The 18,731-nt window shown below is 39.8% G+C and overlaps 1 protein-coding gene and 2 long non-coding RNA genes across 3 annotated transcripts; all 3 read left to right on the forward strand.

Moving 5' to 3' along the window:
* Positions 1–6,028: 6,028 nt before the first annotated feature.
* Positions 6,029–8,763, forward strand: LOC133718768 (uncharacterized). Its single transcript, XR_009850564.1, has 3 exons — positions 6,029–6,745; positions 7,476–7,550; positions 8,552–8,763. It is a non-coding gene; the product is annotated as an uncharacterized LOC133718768 (long non-coding RNA).
* Positions 8,764–12,092: 3,329 nt separating this feature from the next.
* LOC133717439 (putative UDP-rhamnose:rhamnosyltransferase 1) lies at positions 12,093–13,701 on the forward strand. The gene has a single exon (XM_062144159.1). The coding sequence runs from the start codon at positions 12,126–12,128 to the stop codon at positions 13,539–13,541; it is 1,416 nt and encodes a 471-aa protein (XP_062000143.1). The 5' UTR covers positions 12,093–12,125; the 3' UTR covers positions 13,542–13,701.
* A 543-nt stretch (positions 13,702–14,244) lies between these two features.
* LOC133718855 (uncharacterized) lies at positions 14,245–17,059 on the forward strand. The gene is made up of 3 exons (XR_009850625.1): positions 14,245–14,645; positions 15,112–15,173; positions 16,223–17,059. It is a non-coding gene; the product is annotated as an uncharacterized LOC133718855 (long non-coding RNA).
* The last annotated feature ends 1,672 nt before the right edge of the window (positions 17,060–18,731 follow it).

Genomic DNA, 18,731 nt, shown 5'->3' on the forward strand with positions numbered 1-18,731 from the left:
TCGATGAATAATGCAATAACGCACATATCTGAAACTCTAATATATCGGGGATATATTACCTGTTATCGGGGATATATCGCAAATATCTAATATATCGGGGATATTTGACGATGTCGGAGAAATTTCGCAGAAACGGTAAAAGATAAGATATTTACCCCCCTAGATATATCGGTTCGTCTAAAAAAGGAGATATCGGAAATATTGCAGATATTTAAAACCTTGGTTCGGAAGAAACAATGAGCACTGGATTAAAAAAGAAGAAAAAGAAAAGTAGAGGATGAGTAATTTAAACATAAAATAAGCAAAAGGCTATTGTGACTGTTTTCATAAGAAAGGAGGCGAAAGGCTGAAAAATACCCATTATACATCTCCAAGCTCTCCCCTGTCATGCTCTTCTCCAAAGAGAAAAAAGGCAAAATCTTTTCGTTTCAGTATGTACATGGAGGACTTTCAGAATTGGAAGGATGTTACTCCCCACCTGTAAATCTGGAAGAAGAATGAATCAGAATAAATTGGACATAAAAAAAAATTCATAAGATTGAATGCAAAATCAAACAGACCATGCAACGAATATGATGCCATAGATAACCACATAAATAAATGACAATGAATTCAAATTCAAATGTTCAACAGCCGCTTCATTTACATAGTATTCACTTAACAACATCAGAGCTCCACAATAACAAACTGAAAACGGTAACAAAAATAAACTTTGTTAACTTCCCCATGAAAGCTAAAGAATTGCTGCTACCGAAACGAAAAGATGCCGAAGAAATGAACAGAATTTAAAAAACCATATCAGAATAGGAATTGCTGTTCGTTTGTAGACATAAGATGCTAACTCAAATCAGATCAATTAAAATTCAGTACACTATAATTTTCTTATCTAAAAATATGTATTCCAATTAATGTCTTGGAAAGAATTTGATATTTATAGTTGAACTGAAGTAAGTTTATTTAGTTGTGTAAGGTAATCCGATGCAATCAAGGGGTGGTAGACTATAGTTATTGCCAATTAGAAATGCACCAAATTCACATTCATTTGTTGTCATTGATTTATGTATTTACAGTACTTAATCATGACTACTCCTTTAACATTTTCCAAATTTGGAGTAAACTCCAGGCTTAAGAATTTGTTCTAGTAAAAACCATTTTGGGAAGTTTGATGCATGGAAATTTTCATAAATTAAGACTCAATTGAATTGAATTAGTAAAAGTTGCCTTATTGTTTTGGGACAGTGCATCAAAGTAAGTAGTACCGAGTGTATCTGCTTGCTGCAACAAAATCCAAGAGTGGTAAAAAAGTAATAGTAGACAATTGGTTCAGAGTTTAGATTTGCTCCATTGTAATTATTAATATACCTTTCTGTTCTCTGCCTCTTCTTCTGATAACTTGGAACCTACTCCAGAATTCAGTGAGAATAAACAGCTACGTCAAATCAATTGCCCTTTAACATAAAAATGCAGAGTATGTGCTTCACTTATTTCACTTCCAATTACTTGGTCATAATGCTCTTTAAAAGCTGTATATAGTGACATTAAGTTTAGTGGTATGCATACAGAAGTGCTAACAGAGTATTTCATTTAGAAAAAGAACATAAAGACAGTCCCTAGATATAAATATGAACAAAATTGTATATGAATTTTCAAAATTTATAACTGCATAGACCCCCTTTCATCAAACTGCCCTTAATCTACAAATTCCACAACAACAATATATTTTACTGTACTAATTGCCTGCAATCAACTTACACCTATAGTAGCTTGGCAGACTATAGATTATAATAGATAGTTCTCAACTCACAGAACATAGGATTATATAATCATGTTTATTATAAGGAAAAATTTCAGCTTACTACCATGTGGTTTGCACTCAACATCATGTCAGTCCCTTCGCTTTTAATTTGATCAGCAACACCCCTGTTCTTTAAATCTCGATCAGCCGTGTCTAAATTTTACTGTGCCGTCCAATTTGAACGTTTACTTTGACGGAGGGGCCCACTTAAAGGGCTAAATTTGTCATTTCACACAATTTTCCCAAAAAAAAAAAAAAATCTAATCGAAGGACCAATACCGAATCCCAATCCCAACCCATCTCCAATTCCACTCTCTCCGACCTCCAAACCCTCTTCGCCGCCAAGTCCCTCTCCCTCTTCAATCTGGTCTGCCCGATCGCCGCTGCCATGAATTCTGGCCCGACCCATTTCACCCTCTCCGCCCCATCGCATCAGTCGCCCTCATTCTCCACTCTTGTCCTCTTCTTCCTTTTCTCCTTCATCGCAATCTCTTCATCCTCCTCCTCATCATCTATAATGGCCACCATTCCTGATTGCTTCACGACGAACATCTCGAGCTCACAGTCTCTTCATCAGGCCGCACTGCTGCCGAGCCCGACCTACCTGCTCCTCTACCTGTACATCGAGCATCGTCACGAGCCCGAACTGCAGCTCGGACCTCCGACTCAGACCTGTCCTTGTCGTTCAATCTCGCCACTTCGCCTTTTCCGTAGGGCTGCGACGGAGACGAAGATCGCTGCGTATATGGCCGGAGGAGCCATGACCGATCCAAATTGAGGTTAGGTCCGGCTACGGTACTCTATACTGGTTCAGAGATCTAAAACCAAGAACAAGAATTTGGTCACTGAGTCCTGTGTTCTGCTCGACGACGGCAAGAAGAAGCTCTATGATTTGGCAAATTGGGTAATTGCCAAATGAATTGGCATTGCTTTTGCTAGTCTTCACTACTGCTTCCCATGAAGCATCTGACGTTTTTGGGGGACAGAAGATTCATGCTCTTGCAATCAAATCAGCGAGCTTTTTCGATGTGTTTGTTGGGAGTTCTTTACTTGATATGTACTGCAAAATGGGTCTTGTGGGGGATGCACGTAAGGTGTTTGATAGAATGCCTCAGAGGAATTCAGTTTCATGGGCTATTATGATTTCTGGGTATGCAATGCAACGCCTGGCTGGAGATGCATTGGAGCTTGTCGGGTTGATGCGTAGAGGTGAGGAGAGTGAGGGAGAGAATGAGTTTATTTTCACTAGTGTTGTGAGTGCTTTGACTGTTCCTGAGTTTGTTGATACGGGGAAGCAAGACTTGAGGCGAGGCCAAGGTGTTGATCTGAGGGTTGAGGGAGAGGAGGTGGGTGGAGATGGAGGAATGGGGTTTTCAATTAGTTTTTTTTTTTTTAGGAAAATTGTGTGAAATGACAAATTTACCCCTTTAAGTGGGCCCCTCCGTCAAAGTAATCGTTCAAATTAGACGGCACAGTAAAATTTGGACACGGCTGATCGAAATTGAAAGCACAGGGGTGTTGCTGATCAAATTGAAAAGGGAGGGACTGACATGATGTTGAGTGCAAACCAGAGGGTAGTAAACTGAAATTTTTCCTTATTATAATGAGAGAAAAATTCAGCTACCGTCCCCAAACTATGCTGCCAAGACCAATTTGATACCCGAACTCTCAAAAGTATCAATGTGATACCCAAACACATATTTTGACGTGTTGTCTGTCCATTTCTGAGCTCCGATTCAAGTTTCAGTTTCTGGGTTTTTGTTCTTTCCTCTGCTTTAATTACCAATCGTGTTTTTAACTTATCCTGGGCTGCACATGACACTACTAGAATTTTTGCCTTTAACATCGGCCAGAAACCGATGTTAAAAAAAAATGTACCGATGTCTTAGTGGGTGATGTTAAAGATCGGAAATCCCAGACATCGGAAATCCCAGACATCGGTTTTTAGCCGATGTTAAAAATGACTGTAGACATCAGTTTCTTATAAGCTCCCGATGTATAAAATGACTCTAGACATCGTTTGATTTATAAAAAACTGATTTTGTTTCCTACTAAGACATCGTTTTACATAAGAAACTAATTTATATGTCAATATTAGACATATGTTCTATAGATAGAACTGATGTCCTGAGTCATTTATAACATCAGTTTGTTATTTCAAATTGTTGTGTCTTCATTCTTTTTGCTTCAATTTATAGTTTAGAAGTGATTACTAAATCAGTTTCTTCACTAGATAAGTATCACAATGAGAATACTAGTGGTAAGCAAAAGAAAATTCTCATTAATATTATTGATAAAAAACAGTACAAAGAGTAGGGAAAATGGGACATATGGCCTAAACTTCTCCATATACAATAGCAAAAGAAAAGAACAAGATTGAAGTCTCCTAAATAAACCATATGAAGACAAATACAGAGGATCTTGTTGCCAAATAAGAGTCAAGAAGAGCAGCAAGCTTGTTGCCAAAGACACCTACAACCTTATTTTGCAGCAGTCCAATGGTGTCAGACACTGACTCCAACAGGTTGGAAGACAAGTTAAGCTCTTGTAGCTTCTCCAATCCAATGAATCATACCTCTATTTAAGAACCAGAAAGAAAAAAGGAACCAAATCTGGAGCATGGGTTAGAAACAAATATCTATAGTATCACAAGCACTTTCCTTAAGGAAACTTGACCAAAATTTCACATATAGAAACTGCACTTTCAAATCTTCCCCTATTAATCAAATTATCATAAACAACAACCAACAATTATCCCATCATATGCTAAACTCCAGCGTGCCCTCTGAGAAATCGATGCTAAAGACCATAAAAAGAAAAGAGTATAAGTCACTTTTTACCATTAACAAAAACAGCAAGAGGTGGATGTTCCATAAGATAAGATGGCGGAGTTACATCATCCAGACTTTCATCATTAACACTATTTGCTGGAAAACCAACTGCTGGTAGTGGGACCCAACGATGTGAATCCAAGACCAACTAGAATAAAGCAAAACGTCAAGTCAAAACTCATTACCAAAAACTCGAAAAAGTTATAAAGGCAACATGTTGGTTGATGCAAACTGAAATTCGCAGACTAATGCAATTCAAATTCATCACTTTTCAGGTGAATGTTTTCAACTGCTGTACTCATATTTTTTGCGAACAAGTTGAGAACTGCCCTGAAAAGCAACCAAGTTCAATATTCAGAATATGTATGTTACTCATTTAAGATAAATAGTCATCAAGAAAAAGGGGTTGAAGATCTTTACTCTTCAAAAAGTGATGGTAGCAGTCCCCGGAAATCTAGCCCAACCCAACCAAGCCCCATAGCACAATACTGTCGACAACAAAAAAAGTAAAAAGGTTAGAATAAATTAGCAGAGCTTCTAGTATTCCTCTTAATTTTGAATGATGCAAGCAAGAGTAGCATTATCTAATTTCAAGAAAATTATATTCCTGGATGAAAAAAATAAAATAAAATAATTGGGATATCTTTTGCAGCATAAACATAAGTTAATCATGCAATTGCAGGCTTTGGTTCAATATACAATATGTAATTTAAGGAAGAAGTTGACTGAGTGACGATATTTTTGCAAATCATGGACCATTAAAAAACCAACTATATCCTAGTATGTATTTCCTTTAATTGCTTTACATTCCCAAATGCAAAAATATAACAAAAGAAACTCACCATGGATTGATCCAAAATGTTCGACAGTGAATGTTATAGTAAATTCTACAATCCATGTAATAGACAAACCACATTACATAGCTGGTTGTGCATTATAATTACACAATACCTGAATGTTTGAGCGAAGTTTCTGAAGAAGCAGAGAAAGAAGAGATTGGGTGGTCTGCCTGACTTTTGCAGCCAGAGCTTGTATAACGGGCAACCTTATAGAATAAAGGGGAAAAACAAAAAGACCAAAAGAACAAAGAAAGCTCAATTCATGGCCTTTCACAAAGTTGACAGTTCAAATTACTATAAGTTGGTAGAAGAATATGGGCGCGGCAAGACTCACTTGGGGTGCATGGTTGAAAGCTTGCAAACAAACGTCTCTAAGTCAAGAGCTTCATTGTAATAACCTAGTTTTTTTTAATCAAACAATTTGGTGGCAAACACCGGTTCCGTGATTTAAGGTTAGTGGACAATTGCATAATTTGAAGGCCGGTGCTTTAACATGATTATGCATGAGTGGAAGAACGAATCAATTAAGCTAAGAAACGAATTCTCTCTCTCTCACGTCCGAAACCACCCAAAACAGAGCAAAACTTCTCCAAACTCTCTCTCACTCCACCGGCCACCAATCAAGACCAGAACACTTCCTATAGCTTCGCCTCGACCTTGCGCAGCTGCAGGTGGCAGCCTTGAACCACGACACGGCCACCAGCGGCGGCGGGAAGCTCCGCCCGGTTTGAGCTCGTTTTGGTTCCAAGCTTGATATCTCAAGCTACCGGCCAACAATCCTCACCAAACTTCACCCACGAGCTCGCCTCAACGTCCTGAAGCTCCCAGAAGTGGCCTTGCACGGCGGCGCTACTCGTGGTGGCGGCTGGAAGCCAGACCCGATCAAATCGAAAAACCGAAGCTTCGATCGGTATATCTCGAGCTGTAGTGCATCGTTTTGATTGATTCTTTTTCCAGTGGGTTCCCCTTGATGTTGTTAACAACTCTCTAGAAGGCATCGAGGCCTGAAATTGAAGTTTTTACGTCGATCGGAGCCCTCGCCGGATTCTGCAAAATTCTGCAAATTTTCCGACCACCGAAGCTTTCGATCGGTATATCTCGAGCTACAGACCATATTTTTCTGTGATTCTTGAACCAATGCGTTCGTCTTGAGTTTCTTAACAACTCTCTAGAAGGAATCGAAGCCTGAAATTGAAGTTTTGACGTCGAAATCAAGCCTTGCCGGATTCTGCAAATTTCGCCGGATTCTGGAAATTTTCCGGCCACCTCGACTGTTCTAGGTAATTTCCGACCACTTCCTTTCGTTTTCAGACTTCATGCTAGTTATGAAAGTGGATCAACTCGTCATTTTGAACAAGTTTGTAGTTGACGACTTTTGCATCGGAGGTGGTTGACAGCCGCGTTGACCGCCGTTGACCGCCCACTGACCGCCGCTTGTGGCGGCGTATTCGACCATATTTTGAGTTTTTATTATCTAGGTGATGATCTACGCATCCTTACGAGCGTTTTGATATATAACATGGTCATGTTAGAAAAAGTTGATAAATAGTGGATTTACGTTTTTACGTTACTATTTACGGTTTTTTTACGTTTTATCTTCGGTTTACGATCTGTGAAGATCAGACCATCGGTTTTACTTCAAATTTTAGTATGTTGATCGTATGACTGTCCCGATGACTTTGTGAGGTCACGGGCGAAGATCCGACCGTTGGATCTTCGTATAATTGAGAAATAGTTATTCGGAAGGCGATTCGTGAGAATCCGACCGTCGGATTTTCATATAATTTTGTGGAGATGTTAGTAAGGGCGATTCAGGAAGATCTGACCGTTGGATCTTCGTGATAATTTTGGAGGATGATCCTAAGGGCGATCCGTGAGGATCCGACCGTTGGATCATCATTAAATTCAGATCCGACCGTTGGATCATCATTATATTCAGATCTGACCGTTGGATCGTCGTTTAATTACATTTATGAGTTGTTGGCTAAGTTAAGATCATTATTGGATTAGGTTATCGACGGATTGATTTGGTGGACGATTCGGATTGATGTATTTGGCTTTTTAGAAGACGCAGCTGGATTAGAGGTGAGTAAACCTCACGTGGTTCATATTACGAACCGAATAAATTTAATTACCTTATTTTGTCGTAATTGCGTGAAAATATTTATGGAATAAATATTTGTTTTAAAATCATATGGACTTGATCAACTACGGTCCATGGGTAAGTAAAATGATTTTTACTATACAAATGAATTTCTCAGTTTTATTGCATGTGAACTATAGTTGGTATTAGTGATTATCCCTGAGCGGATAATTACGTATATATATATTTACGTGATTATATGTGAATGGTGTGACATTGAAGAGTGTGGAATTGGGATGATTAAATTATTATGAATTGACATGTGACTTACCATATTTTTATGTGATGAACATGATTGATGAGTTCTTGTTAATATTCAAGATTTACATTGGAGGATGTATAGAGTTGGAGAAAGTAGGATTCTGAGGACGAGGTGTCCGAAGTTCGACGGTTAAGGATAACCGGAGTGTTTGTGTACTGAGGACGGGGATGTCCAAGGTGCGACGGTTTATTATTAACCGAAGTTGTGTACTGAGGACGGGGATGTCCAAGGTGCGACGGTTTATTATTAACCGAAGTTGTGTACTGAGGACGGGGATGTCCAAGGTGCGACGGTTTATTATTAACCGAAGTATATGGTGCTGAGGACGGGGATGTCCAAAGCGCGACGGTTATAGTGTTAACCGAAGTATTTTTGCCGTTGCTTGACCCTAGGCCAAGGTGTCAGAGGTAACGAGGCAGTTAGAGCTCTAACGTGTTATGGGATGGGACCAAAGTGGTGATAGTGTTGTGAGATAGGACCAAAGTGGTGATATTGAATTGGTTTGACGTTTGCGTCGTGGATGTTGAGATTGTTGGTTGTGTTGTCGAGTTATAAGAATTGTAATTTAAAATCAACAGTTCTTTCTTGTTTACTCATACGAGCTTTAAAGATTTCTTTAAAGCTTACCGGGTTTTGTGTTGTTGCCAATTCCCGGTGCACTATTAAATTCAAATGGTGTAGCGGGAAATCCTACAGGTCAGGAAGATCAAGGCGGAGATCGTGCGGGTTAGAGTTTTTGTTTCAGTTTACAGCTTTGTAAATTGTGAGATGTATTATTAAGAGGTGTGAAGTGTGGTTGTTGTGAGAAAAAAATTCAGGACGTTTATTCTATTAAGTTGTATAATTCATGTTTCGGATTTTAATTGTATTTAAAATTCGGGGCGTGACATTCATCATAATTTCCATTCCTCACACATCTGCATAAACAGGGGAATGAATGAGGCTGGTCCTATACATTAATCAGTTGCCGTTAAAAAAATACAACATTTGAACTTAATAACCACGCTCCTATCACAATCGAAACCCTTCAGTTCGGCTCTAAACAATTCACCACTAGTGATTATGAATTTTGAAGTCAGGGAAACCAAAAACCAACTCACTAGAATGAGCAAAGGAGATTCTAAGCCATAACAGGAACTCTATCCAAGTTCACTAAGATTATGAATGCATCAACAACTTTTCAGTTGGGCAAAGTAAATCCAAATCATGCAAATTGATAATGCCTAGCAAGGATTTCTACTATCTAGAGTAGTGAAACAAAATTCGTAAATTTCATTTGAAGCACATACGTATCCATAAGCTGCGGAATTTCAAGTAAGTCGAGCAATGTACTGTGATTCGCTAGCAACGTCTGGTTCATCTTCCTCTTAAAATCTCTTCCGCCGATTCAACAAACTCAGTGCATCCACTCATCAACTTTGGGATCTCCCATATCTACAAAACTCAAATCCACACCAAAATCCATCAAAAAACTCAAAAATCCAATCAAAAAACCTAAACAAACCAGAAAGATAGTGAGAATCATTACCAGAGATTCAAGATGCTTGTCAATGGAGGACACTTCGTCTCGAATCACCAGCAACGCGTCCGAAGCGGCGATGAACGCTCGGTAATTCCCCACCGCCACCTCTTGCATTGGGCCCGGGCTACCCGCGTCGGCTGGACTGTGTGGCTGGGCCTACTTTAGAATATTCTGTCGCCAAGAAGAAGAAGCGATTCAGAGAATGAATAAGAATTTGGTGCCGAATGGCCCCCTTTATAAACCTAGGAAGAGAGAAAAGCACATACGAAAGAGAGAGGGAGGAGACAGAAAGTGGATCTAGAGGACTCTCTCCTCCGTCACCGATCTCCGACCACCGGGGTGGGCTCACCGTGGCCACCATATTCTTCGCCTTCCTCTGATGAGTCAACGCCAGGTTGCACCTCGGAGATGAGCCACAAAGTGATCTCTGGGAATTCGTTTTCTGGGGCTTTGAGGTTTTCGTTCGATTAGGACGGGGGAGAGAGAGCGATAGGGTTTGGGGGAAAAGCCGGAGAAGGGTCGGGTTCTGGTCGGAGGCGGAGAAGGAAGAAGAGGACGGTTCGGTTCGGAGATGGAGGAGGAGAGGAGGTTGGGTGCTGAACAGAAAGGAAAGTGGGAGGAGAGGGATAGGGCTTCGGGGAAGGGCGAGAGAGTGAGTGAAGTAAAGTGGGAAAATTTTGTTCCCCGCGTGTACCAAAGTTTTTAGACATCGGTCAACAGTAAAAATCGATGTCAGTAATATGCATAGAAATCGGTATTTGAGGAATCAATGTTAATGACATTTTTTTACATCGCGTGAATTCCTCACCGATGTAATTTTCGTGATGTCTAAGGCCAAAATTCTAGTAGTGTGAACGTGAAGAAGAAGACCACCACACACCAACTACAATATTCTTCAGACTTGGTCTTTTGACAGCAAGACCACAATAATGCAATTAAACAATGCATACTTAAAAAGCATGTCTACCACAATTGCATTTAACAATTGTTTATGCTTTAAACAATTCTTCAACTCTTCTTTTCGAATTCATGCTTAGAAAGCAACAACACCATACATGCATTAAACAATTCTGAACATGTAGTTAAATAATTTCTCTTGGTCTTCACATGGGTAGTTTTGTGGTTTGGAATGACAACAATTTTTATACTAACAATTATTTGCTCATTAAAGCCTTGAAATTTGAGTCAAAGATTCATGCTTCCTGGGTTTCATGTAGGAATATCTTCCCCATGAATCAAAGATTCAACCCTGTTCTTGCCACTGGTGTCTACATCCGATATACTCAATTTCAAAATATTTTAAACCACATCAAGCTCAACCTTTGCTACAGAACTATGTGAATACCCAGAAAAATCAATGTCATCATCATCAATCAATTTGTCAAAGGAATCCTCGTCGGTCTGAACAAAATTTTCCGCAGGTGCAGTAAAAGCATAAATTTACATGAATAAAATATTTTTGCAATTAAAAAGAAAAAGAAAGGGAAAAACTTGCATCGTAATGGTGGAGGTCTCTGTCTGCAACCTGCACCAGGAAGTGATTGGCTCTGACATGAATTTTCTTAACGACCGTCCCGAACCCCGGCCTCTGCGGAAACCTCACCGCCTTCGACGACGCCGGCAGCACAACAGCCACGGCCGATTGGAGGACTCCAGATTGGATGAGGCTGGGGCAGAAGACGACGAGCTTGTGGAGGGAGGACCACCTCTTCATGGGCATAAGAGGAGCTGGGGAGGCTTAAGCATCATCGACTCTCTTGATGATGATGATTCCAAGTTTTCTGGGAAAGTCCCAGATCATCTGAGAAGAAGAAGAATAAGAAGATGAAGAAGAAGGAAAAAGAAAAGGAAGAAAAAAAAAACAATTAACAAAAGAAAAGGGCAAATTGGTCTTTTTCTTTGTTTTTGGTCTTCACATGCTTGCTACGTCAGCAAAGAAACGGCGCCGTCAGAAATTTTGGACGGAAGTATCACATTGGTGTCAAAATATGTGTTTGGGTATCACATTGATACTTTGGAGAGTTCGGGTATCAAATTGGCCTTGACAGCATAGTTTGGGGACGGTAGCTGAATTTTTCTCTTATAATGATGAAGGGTTGGATCACAAACATGATTAAAATAGATAGTTCTTAACTCACAGAGCAATAAAAAAAGGGAGAACAGTAGAAAAAGACTACCTTTATTTGAATTTTGTAATAAAATTTCAACTTGCAATGCAAAAATCATCACACTAACCAACAAAGATGTATGAAAGTGACGGTGAAACAAACCTATTTTCGGCACTATGTATCATTAATTCATTATTTCAAGGGATGATTAGGGAATGAGTGAAGCTTTGGTCACCGTATAATATTGTACTTCTATGTCTATGAAAATAATTCAGATCTTGTGCTTTCCTCCCCTCCCTTGAATCAAATACAATTTTTTCTCACTATTGCAGTTAATGGAATTTTGGTAGAGTTAATTCTTCTTGGTAGAGTTTGATTCTTTGTTCTCATACGTAAATTTAACCAAAATCAAATGTCATTTTCACAAATAATCTTGCCTGCATATAAGTTGTAGGGACATGCAATATTATTTTTCCCCTTTGATATTCAATCCATCACATCTTTCCTTAAAGAACAGTTTCAATCAATAATGCAATAACGCACAGCTAAAGTAGTTACGTTCCATCCTATATATACACATTATCTTATTGCATGAGAAAACTAATTCCATCTAGACATATCAAAAATGGGAAAAGAGCTTCAAGTTGTGATGCTTCCATGGTCAGGCTTTGGCCATTTGATGCCCTTCTTTCAACTCTCCATAGCCTTGGCCAAAGCCAAAGTTCATGTCTCCTACATATCCACCCCAAGAAATATTCAAAGGCTCCCCAAAATCTCACCTGATTTACAACCTTTCATACACTTGGTCCCCATTCCATTTCCTCGTTTGGATCCTGACTTCTTGCCGGAAGGAGCTGAGGCCGGTATCGAGGTGCCCTCCGAAAAATCTGAAAACTTACACATCGCATATGATCTTCTTCAAACTCCCATCAAGCATTTCATTGCAGATCAGATGCCAGATTGGATAATTGCCGATTTTGCTGCCCATTGGGCGGTTGAAATTGCCAAAGAGTATGGTATTCTACTTGCCTACTTCATAATTTCCAGTGCTGCAGCCAGTGTTTTTTTTGGCCCACCTGAATATCTCACTAGTGCAAACAGAAACTATGCTCTCCCATCACCACAAAGCTTGACATCTCCACGAGAATGGATCACTTTTCCTTCTTTGGTGGCATTCAAGGAGCATGAAGCCACTAATGTCCTTCAATGGGCATTCGCAGCAAATAGTATAGGGATAAGTTTTACGTCAAGGATTGCCAAGATCATATCAACAAGTCAAGTTTTGGCGATTCGTACTTGCAATGAGATTGAAGGAGACTACTTGGAAGTGTACAAGAAAATTACTGGAAAGCCAGTGATTCCCACTGGTGTGCTCCCTCCGGATCAACCTGGGAAAAGGGAAAAAGGGGAAATAAACTCCGATGGGGCTATGTTTGATTGGCTTGATAAGCAAAAACCCAGGTCAATTGTGTTTGTGGGGTTTGGGAGTGAGTGTAAGCTGAGCAAAGAACAAGTTCATGAGATAGCTCATGGGCTGGAGCTATCAGAATTGCCATTTATTTGGGGACTCAGAAAACCCATTTCAGCTAACACTGATGAAGTAGATGATTTTCTGCCTTCAGGTTTTGTTGACAGATCATCAGAGAAAGGGCTTGTTTGCTTTGGATGGGTGCCCCAAATGGAAATTTTGGGGCACCCATCAATTGGGGGCTCTTTGTTTCACTCTGGATGGGGTTCTGTGATTGAGACTCTGCAATTTGGGCATTGCCTTGTTGTGTTACCCTTCATGTATGGTCAGCCTTTGGAAGCAAGGCTTTTGGTAGAGAAGGGTCTGGCTGTCGAGGTGAAGCGCAACGAAGATGGGTCGCTTAGTAGAGATGAAATAGCAAAAGCACTGAGGCTAGCAATGGTGGAAGAGGAAGGAGAGCACTTGAGAAGCAATGCGAGGAAAGCTGCTGCAGTTTTTGGAGATCATAAGCTGCACCAAGACCACTACATCGGTGCATTTGTTGATTATCTTAAAAATAATGTTGCAAATTAAGAGGTGATCTATCGATCATCCCAGAATCATGGCATATGGATCGCCATTGAGTTAGGTAGTATCTCTTCTGTTTGCAACTTGGACACTGTTGTCTGAGTCATTTCCTGGTTAATTGTCTAGCTTTATCCTTTTGTGTTCATGTGAATCATGTCTTGTTTCAGTTTTCTACTTGTTGTTAATCAATCAAATAAGGGTTTGTTGCCAAATATCTCTACAATTAAAACATAAGTTACCATTCATTTGTCAGAGTGCAGAAGTCATAGCGCGTGAATTTAGTTTTAGTAATGTACCTGCACCGACAGATTTTGTGGTGGCTAATTAGTACCGATTCCATAATTTCATGTAAATCTAGCGTAATATGTTTTTTGTGCCTTTAGGCCAATAGTTACATCTGTAACGTCCCGAACCCAAATTCACCGGTTTACTAGTCATTTGGACAGTAAACGGTAATTTATTTTACTTTTACTCTTTTTCAGCAACTTTAGTGGCCCTAAAAGTTGACTTTTTGTTCGGGTCAAAATTTGGGAAAATGTTCTTCATGGAAGTCGTAGAGGACGTTAAACCGAGCGCGTGCATATGTGGTGCGTAAAAATCAGAGTTCGTATGCGAAAGTTACAAGCGAAATAGTAAAGTTACTGTTCATTGGTAGAAAGTATAAATTTGAAAATTTACTGTTGCTGGGTAATTTCTTTTCTCTCTCCCTTTCCCCGCGTTTTCTCTCTTCTCCCCGAACTGTCGCTCTTTCTCCCTCTCGCCTGCAACTCCGGCCTTCTTCCTCCTCCGGCCACCTGACGACGAAAAGCAAGTATCTTTGGACTCGTCTCCGCTCCCTCTAGGTGCCTGTGGTGGTGTTTTGCGGTGGCTCGGCCCAATGAGCTCGGATTTGAGCTGTGAAGTTCACTGTAGCAATCCGGAAGTTTCGTCGATTTCCGGCGATTCCGGCGATCTCCGGCCACCAAACCGGCGTCAAAGGAGTGGTTTTTCCCAAGGATCATGTTGCCCCTAGCCTTGAGCCACGATTTGCAGTGTGGAGGTCGAATCGAAGGTTTGAAATTCCGAGTTACTATTCACAATTCGGGTTCAAACTTCTCTTTAATTGTTGAGGTACTTCCGCTCATTTTCTAACTTGGTCACAGTTGAAAGAATTAATGGGTGTGTTGAGAAGGTGCTACTGCCAAATTTTGGTGGCCATCGGAGATGGTGGCGGTGGCGGCGGCGCCGCCACTGTGGGCGGCGGTAGCGGTGGCTAGGGTAGCTTTTTAATTTAAATTTTTGGCTAGTTAAATTCTATAATTATCATAGAGCTTGTATGTGAAGTTTGGTGAATTTTGGAGAAGCTTGGAATTAATTATGAATTTTTGAAGTTTAGGATTTCGATTATCGAATTACGAGAATCTGACCGTCGGATATCTCTCGGTTCTGCTTTGGAACCTTTAAATTAACGAATTGGTATTAGTGGTATAATTTGGGCTGAATCCGAGGAGAATGGGAGATGTAATTTATGAGGAATTGAGTTTAGGAATTATATTAAATTGTTGAATAATTATTCACGGAATATAATCGTGTACAGGATGTCGTACCGAGCCCTGGCTCGATGAAGGAACTCGTATAAGTGATAGTCGGAATAGTACTGTGAGTGGACTTTTGTTTTTAAGTAAATGATGCATGCACTTATTCTTTGATTATGCTCTAATTATTTATCATTTTACATTTCGAGCATGTGATTTGATTTCGGAGATGGATTTTGTTTTATCTCATATAATTACTTTCGATAATGATTCGTTTTCGAAGTTGCTTATGATTTATAATTTTATTTGTTGAATTATTTATTTTCGAGGTGATTTCCGGAATTTTACTTTTTAGTTATATTCCTATTCATGGATTTGTGATTTTTGGAAAGGTTTTCGAAATGGGATTTCGATGGAATTATTTTCTTGTTTATTTATTTGATCCTTGGTTTTGGCATTGGGAATGCCTTAGCAATAATGTCGGTTTGAGAAATTTGATTATTTGAAGATTTTATGGCGTGCGGGGTCACGTCATTGGAAATTCTTTTACGAGAGATGGGGAAGCTTTATGTACTTATGGATTTACTGGATTTTCGGTTATGTTTCCCTGTGCCATACTGAGGGGTGATTTTATCATGCTAGCATTGATTTTCCGCCTTTGTGGCGCGGTGATGGGATCACCGTAGCCCTTCCGCCTTTGTGGCGCAGGTTACTGTCTCTGTGACAGTAATTCTGTAGCCCAGTATCCTATCGCTACACTTAGTGGCGTAAAGGTATATTACGGGAGTTATGGGAGTATTTTAGCCTGGGAGGCTATCACCCGAGCCTGGGAGGCTCACTGGTATGGCTATTGCCTTCCCCTACTCACTTTACTACTTAAGCTAGCGGGGCTAGCTCGATTTTCGTTTAACCAGCGGGGCTGGTCTTATTTTCCTTGAGTATCAGAGTTCCAACTTTTTCTTTTAAATCGTATGTGACTAGCGGGGCTAGTCGGTTTTTATGAGTGGAACTCCTCTTGTTTTACTTTCGTTAATCCTTGCATGCATCGGGATTTTTAAAGAAATAAATGTGGGAAAGTATAAAATACATTTGGTTTTAAATTGTTTATTTTTGTCCACTCACGCTAACGTTTTTATGTACTTTCCCCTGGGCCCTTCGGTTTCAAATGCCCAGTGTGCAGGAGAAATTAGTTGAGGTCGGACGTACATGGAGTCGAGGCATAGTCAACAGTATGGCTTCCGCGATTGCCTTGAATTAGGTTTTCCTCATTTACCTTTCTATTAGAATTGCTCTGATTACCTGCGGAATTAAGGTTATTAAGTCGAGATTTGTGTGTTGTGAATTTGGTTGATGTTGTTTGGGGGAGCAGGGTGGCTCCAGGAGAATAAGGATGGGTGATTTAGAAGTGTAAATTCTCTTTCTACAGGTTTTGGGTTGTCCACTTTAGGGGAAGTTCTGCCTAATTTTTAGCAAAATTTCTTCTAAGGTGGGCCCCGCAGGTCCACTTCGGATTTCAGGGTGAAATTTGGGGCGGGTCCTGTCAACATCTATATGTCTTTAATAGACTCAATAGACACAAAAAAAGTGGTTGTGGCCATAGGCCTGATTTCTAATAGTGACTAGAGCCACAACCACACATATCTAATTTGATTTAGTGATTAATTCGAGAAAATTAAGTCAACCATCTAAGGTACATACGTGTATTTAAGAAAGCGAGTTATCTTGGTAACACTAGAAAAAGAACCCGCGCGATGCTGCGGGGTAAGAAGTTGCAGTACTTTTTGTTATTTTTTAAGAACTTTGTAGTTGAGTGTGGTTTGAATAATAAAAACAAATTTCCATCGATATAGGAAGAGGCCGGGGCGGCTAAATAAATTTGCATCATATTGGATAGAATGGGCTCTGTCATCCTTGATCATTTTAAAATGAAAGTAACTATATTCTGTCGCTGACTCTTAGCAATGACTTTCTTCTCATTATTTCAAGTGATGATTAGGGAATGAGTGAAGTTTTGGTTGCCGTATAGTATTGTATTTCTATGTCTATGAAAATAATTCAGATCTTGTGCCTTCCTCCCCTCCCTTGAATCAAATACAATTTTTCTCACTATTGCAGTTAATGGAATTTTGGTAGAGTTAATTCTTCTTGGTAGAGTTCGATTCTTTGTTCTCGTACGTAAATTTAACCAAAATCAAATGTCATTCTCACAAATAATCTCGATCGCCTGCATATAAGTTGTAGGGACATGCAACATTCTTTGTCGCCTTTGATATTCAATCCTTCACATCTTACCTTGAAGAACAGATTCGATAAATAATGCAATATAACGCACAGCAAAAACAGTTACCTTCCATCCTATACACATTATCTTATTGCATGAGAAAACTAATTCCATCCAGACATGTCAAAAATGGGAAACAAGCTTCGAGTTGGTTGATGCTTCCATGGTATGCAGTCTGCCTTTGGCCATTTGATGCCCTTCTTTCAACTCTCCATAGCCTTGGCCAAAGCAAAAGTACATGTCTCCTTCATATCAACCCTAAGAAACATTCACAGGCTCCCCAAAATCTCACTTGATTTACAACCTTTCATACACTTGGTCCCCATTCCATTTCCTCATTTGGATCCTGACTTCTTGCCGGAAGGAGCTGAGGGCCCGAGGTCAGTATCGACGTGCCCTTAGAAAAAACTGAAAACTTACAGATCGCATACGATCTTCTTCAAACACCCATCAAGCATTTCATTGCAGATCAAATGCCGGATTGGATAATTGCCGATTTCGCTGCTCATTGGGTGGTCGAAATTGCCAAAGAGTATGGCGTTCCACTTGCCTACTTCTCAGTTTTCAGTGCTGCAACCACTGTTTTCTTTGGCCCACCTGAATATCTCACTGGTGCAAACAGAAACTATGCTCTCGCATCACCACAAAGCTTGACATCTCCACGAGAATGGGTCACTTTTCCTTCTTTGGTGGCATTGAAGGACCATGAAGCCATTTATGTGCCTCAAGGGTCTTTCGCAGCAAATAGTACAGGGATAAGCATAAGCTATACTTCACATCTTACCTTGAAGAACAGACTCGATGAATAATGCAATAACGCACAACAAAAACAATTACCTTCCATCCTATACACATTGTCTTATTGCATATGAGAAACCAGTTTCGTCATGTTGTTAAGAGACCCGAAAACACGGGTTTCCACTTTCTGAGCTAAGGGCCCAAGGTGGTTTGGATTGCATGGTGTTTTCAAATCAATGCTAATCTTATATACTCAAAGGCCAAGCAAATTTGTATAAACCCTACCATTTTCTGCAAGTAGTCGACAGTTTGATCCGCATGAGAGTAGACTTGCGTGATATACATGAAAGTTACCTATAATAGAAGTGAAAAGATTGAAATACCATGATTAACTATCAATTACCAATAAAATGAGAAAAATGATTCGCTTATCATTACTCAAGCTTAATCATATACGCAAAAGTTTGTGTGACAGATACACTAGCTAAATAATCTAACGAAAGCTTATCTTGGAGAACTAAACTTATAAGAATCACCCAGTAACAGAATATTGATGCTTGGTTATTATGAAATCGAAATGTATGTCAGTTAAGCAATTTGTGAAATTGCATTAAATTGAGGCCTTTGTAGTTTGGGAGCTGAGAATAAGGAGGAGTTGAACAT

Source organism: Rosa rugosa, chromosome 6 (genome assembly GCF_958449725.1).
Source record: "Rosa rugosa chromosome 6, drRosRugo1.1, whole genome shotgun sequence".
Taxonomy (NCBI): Eukaryota; Viridiplantae; Streptophyta; class Magnoliopsida; order Rosales; family Rosaceae; genus Rosa; species Rosa rugosa.

Bases quoted from the DNA above. Each gene is read 5' to 3' on its own strand.
- LOC133717439 (XM_062144159.1), top strand. From the start codon at position 12,126: ATGGGAAAAGAGCTTCAAGTTGTGATGCTTCCATGGTCAGGCTTTGGC.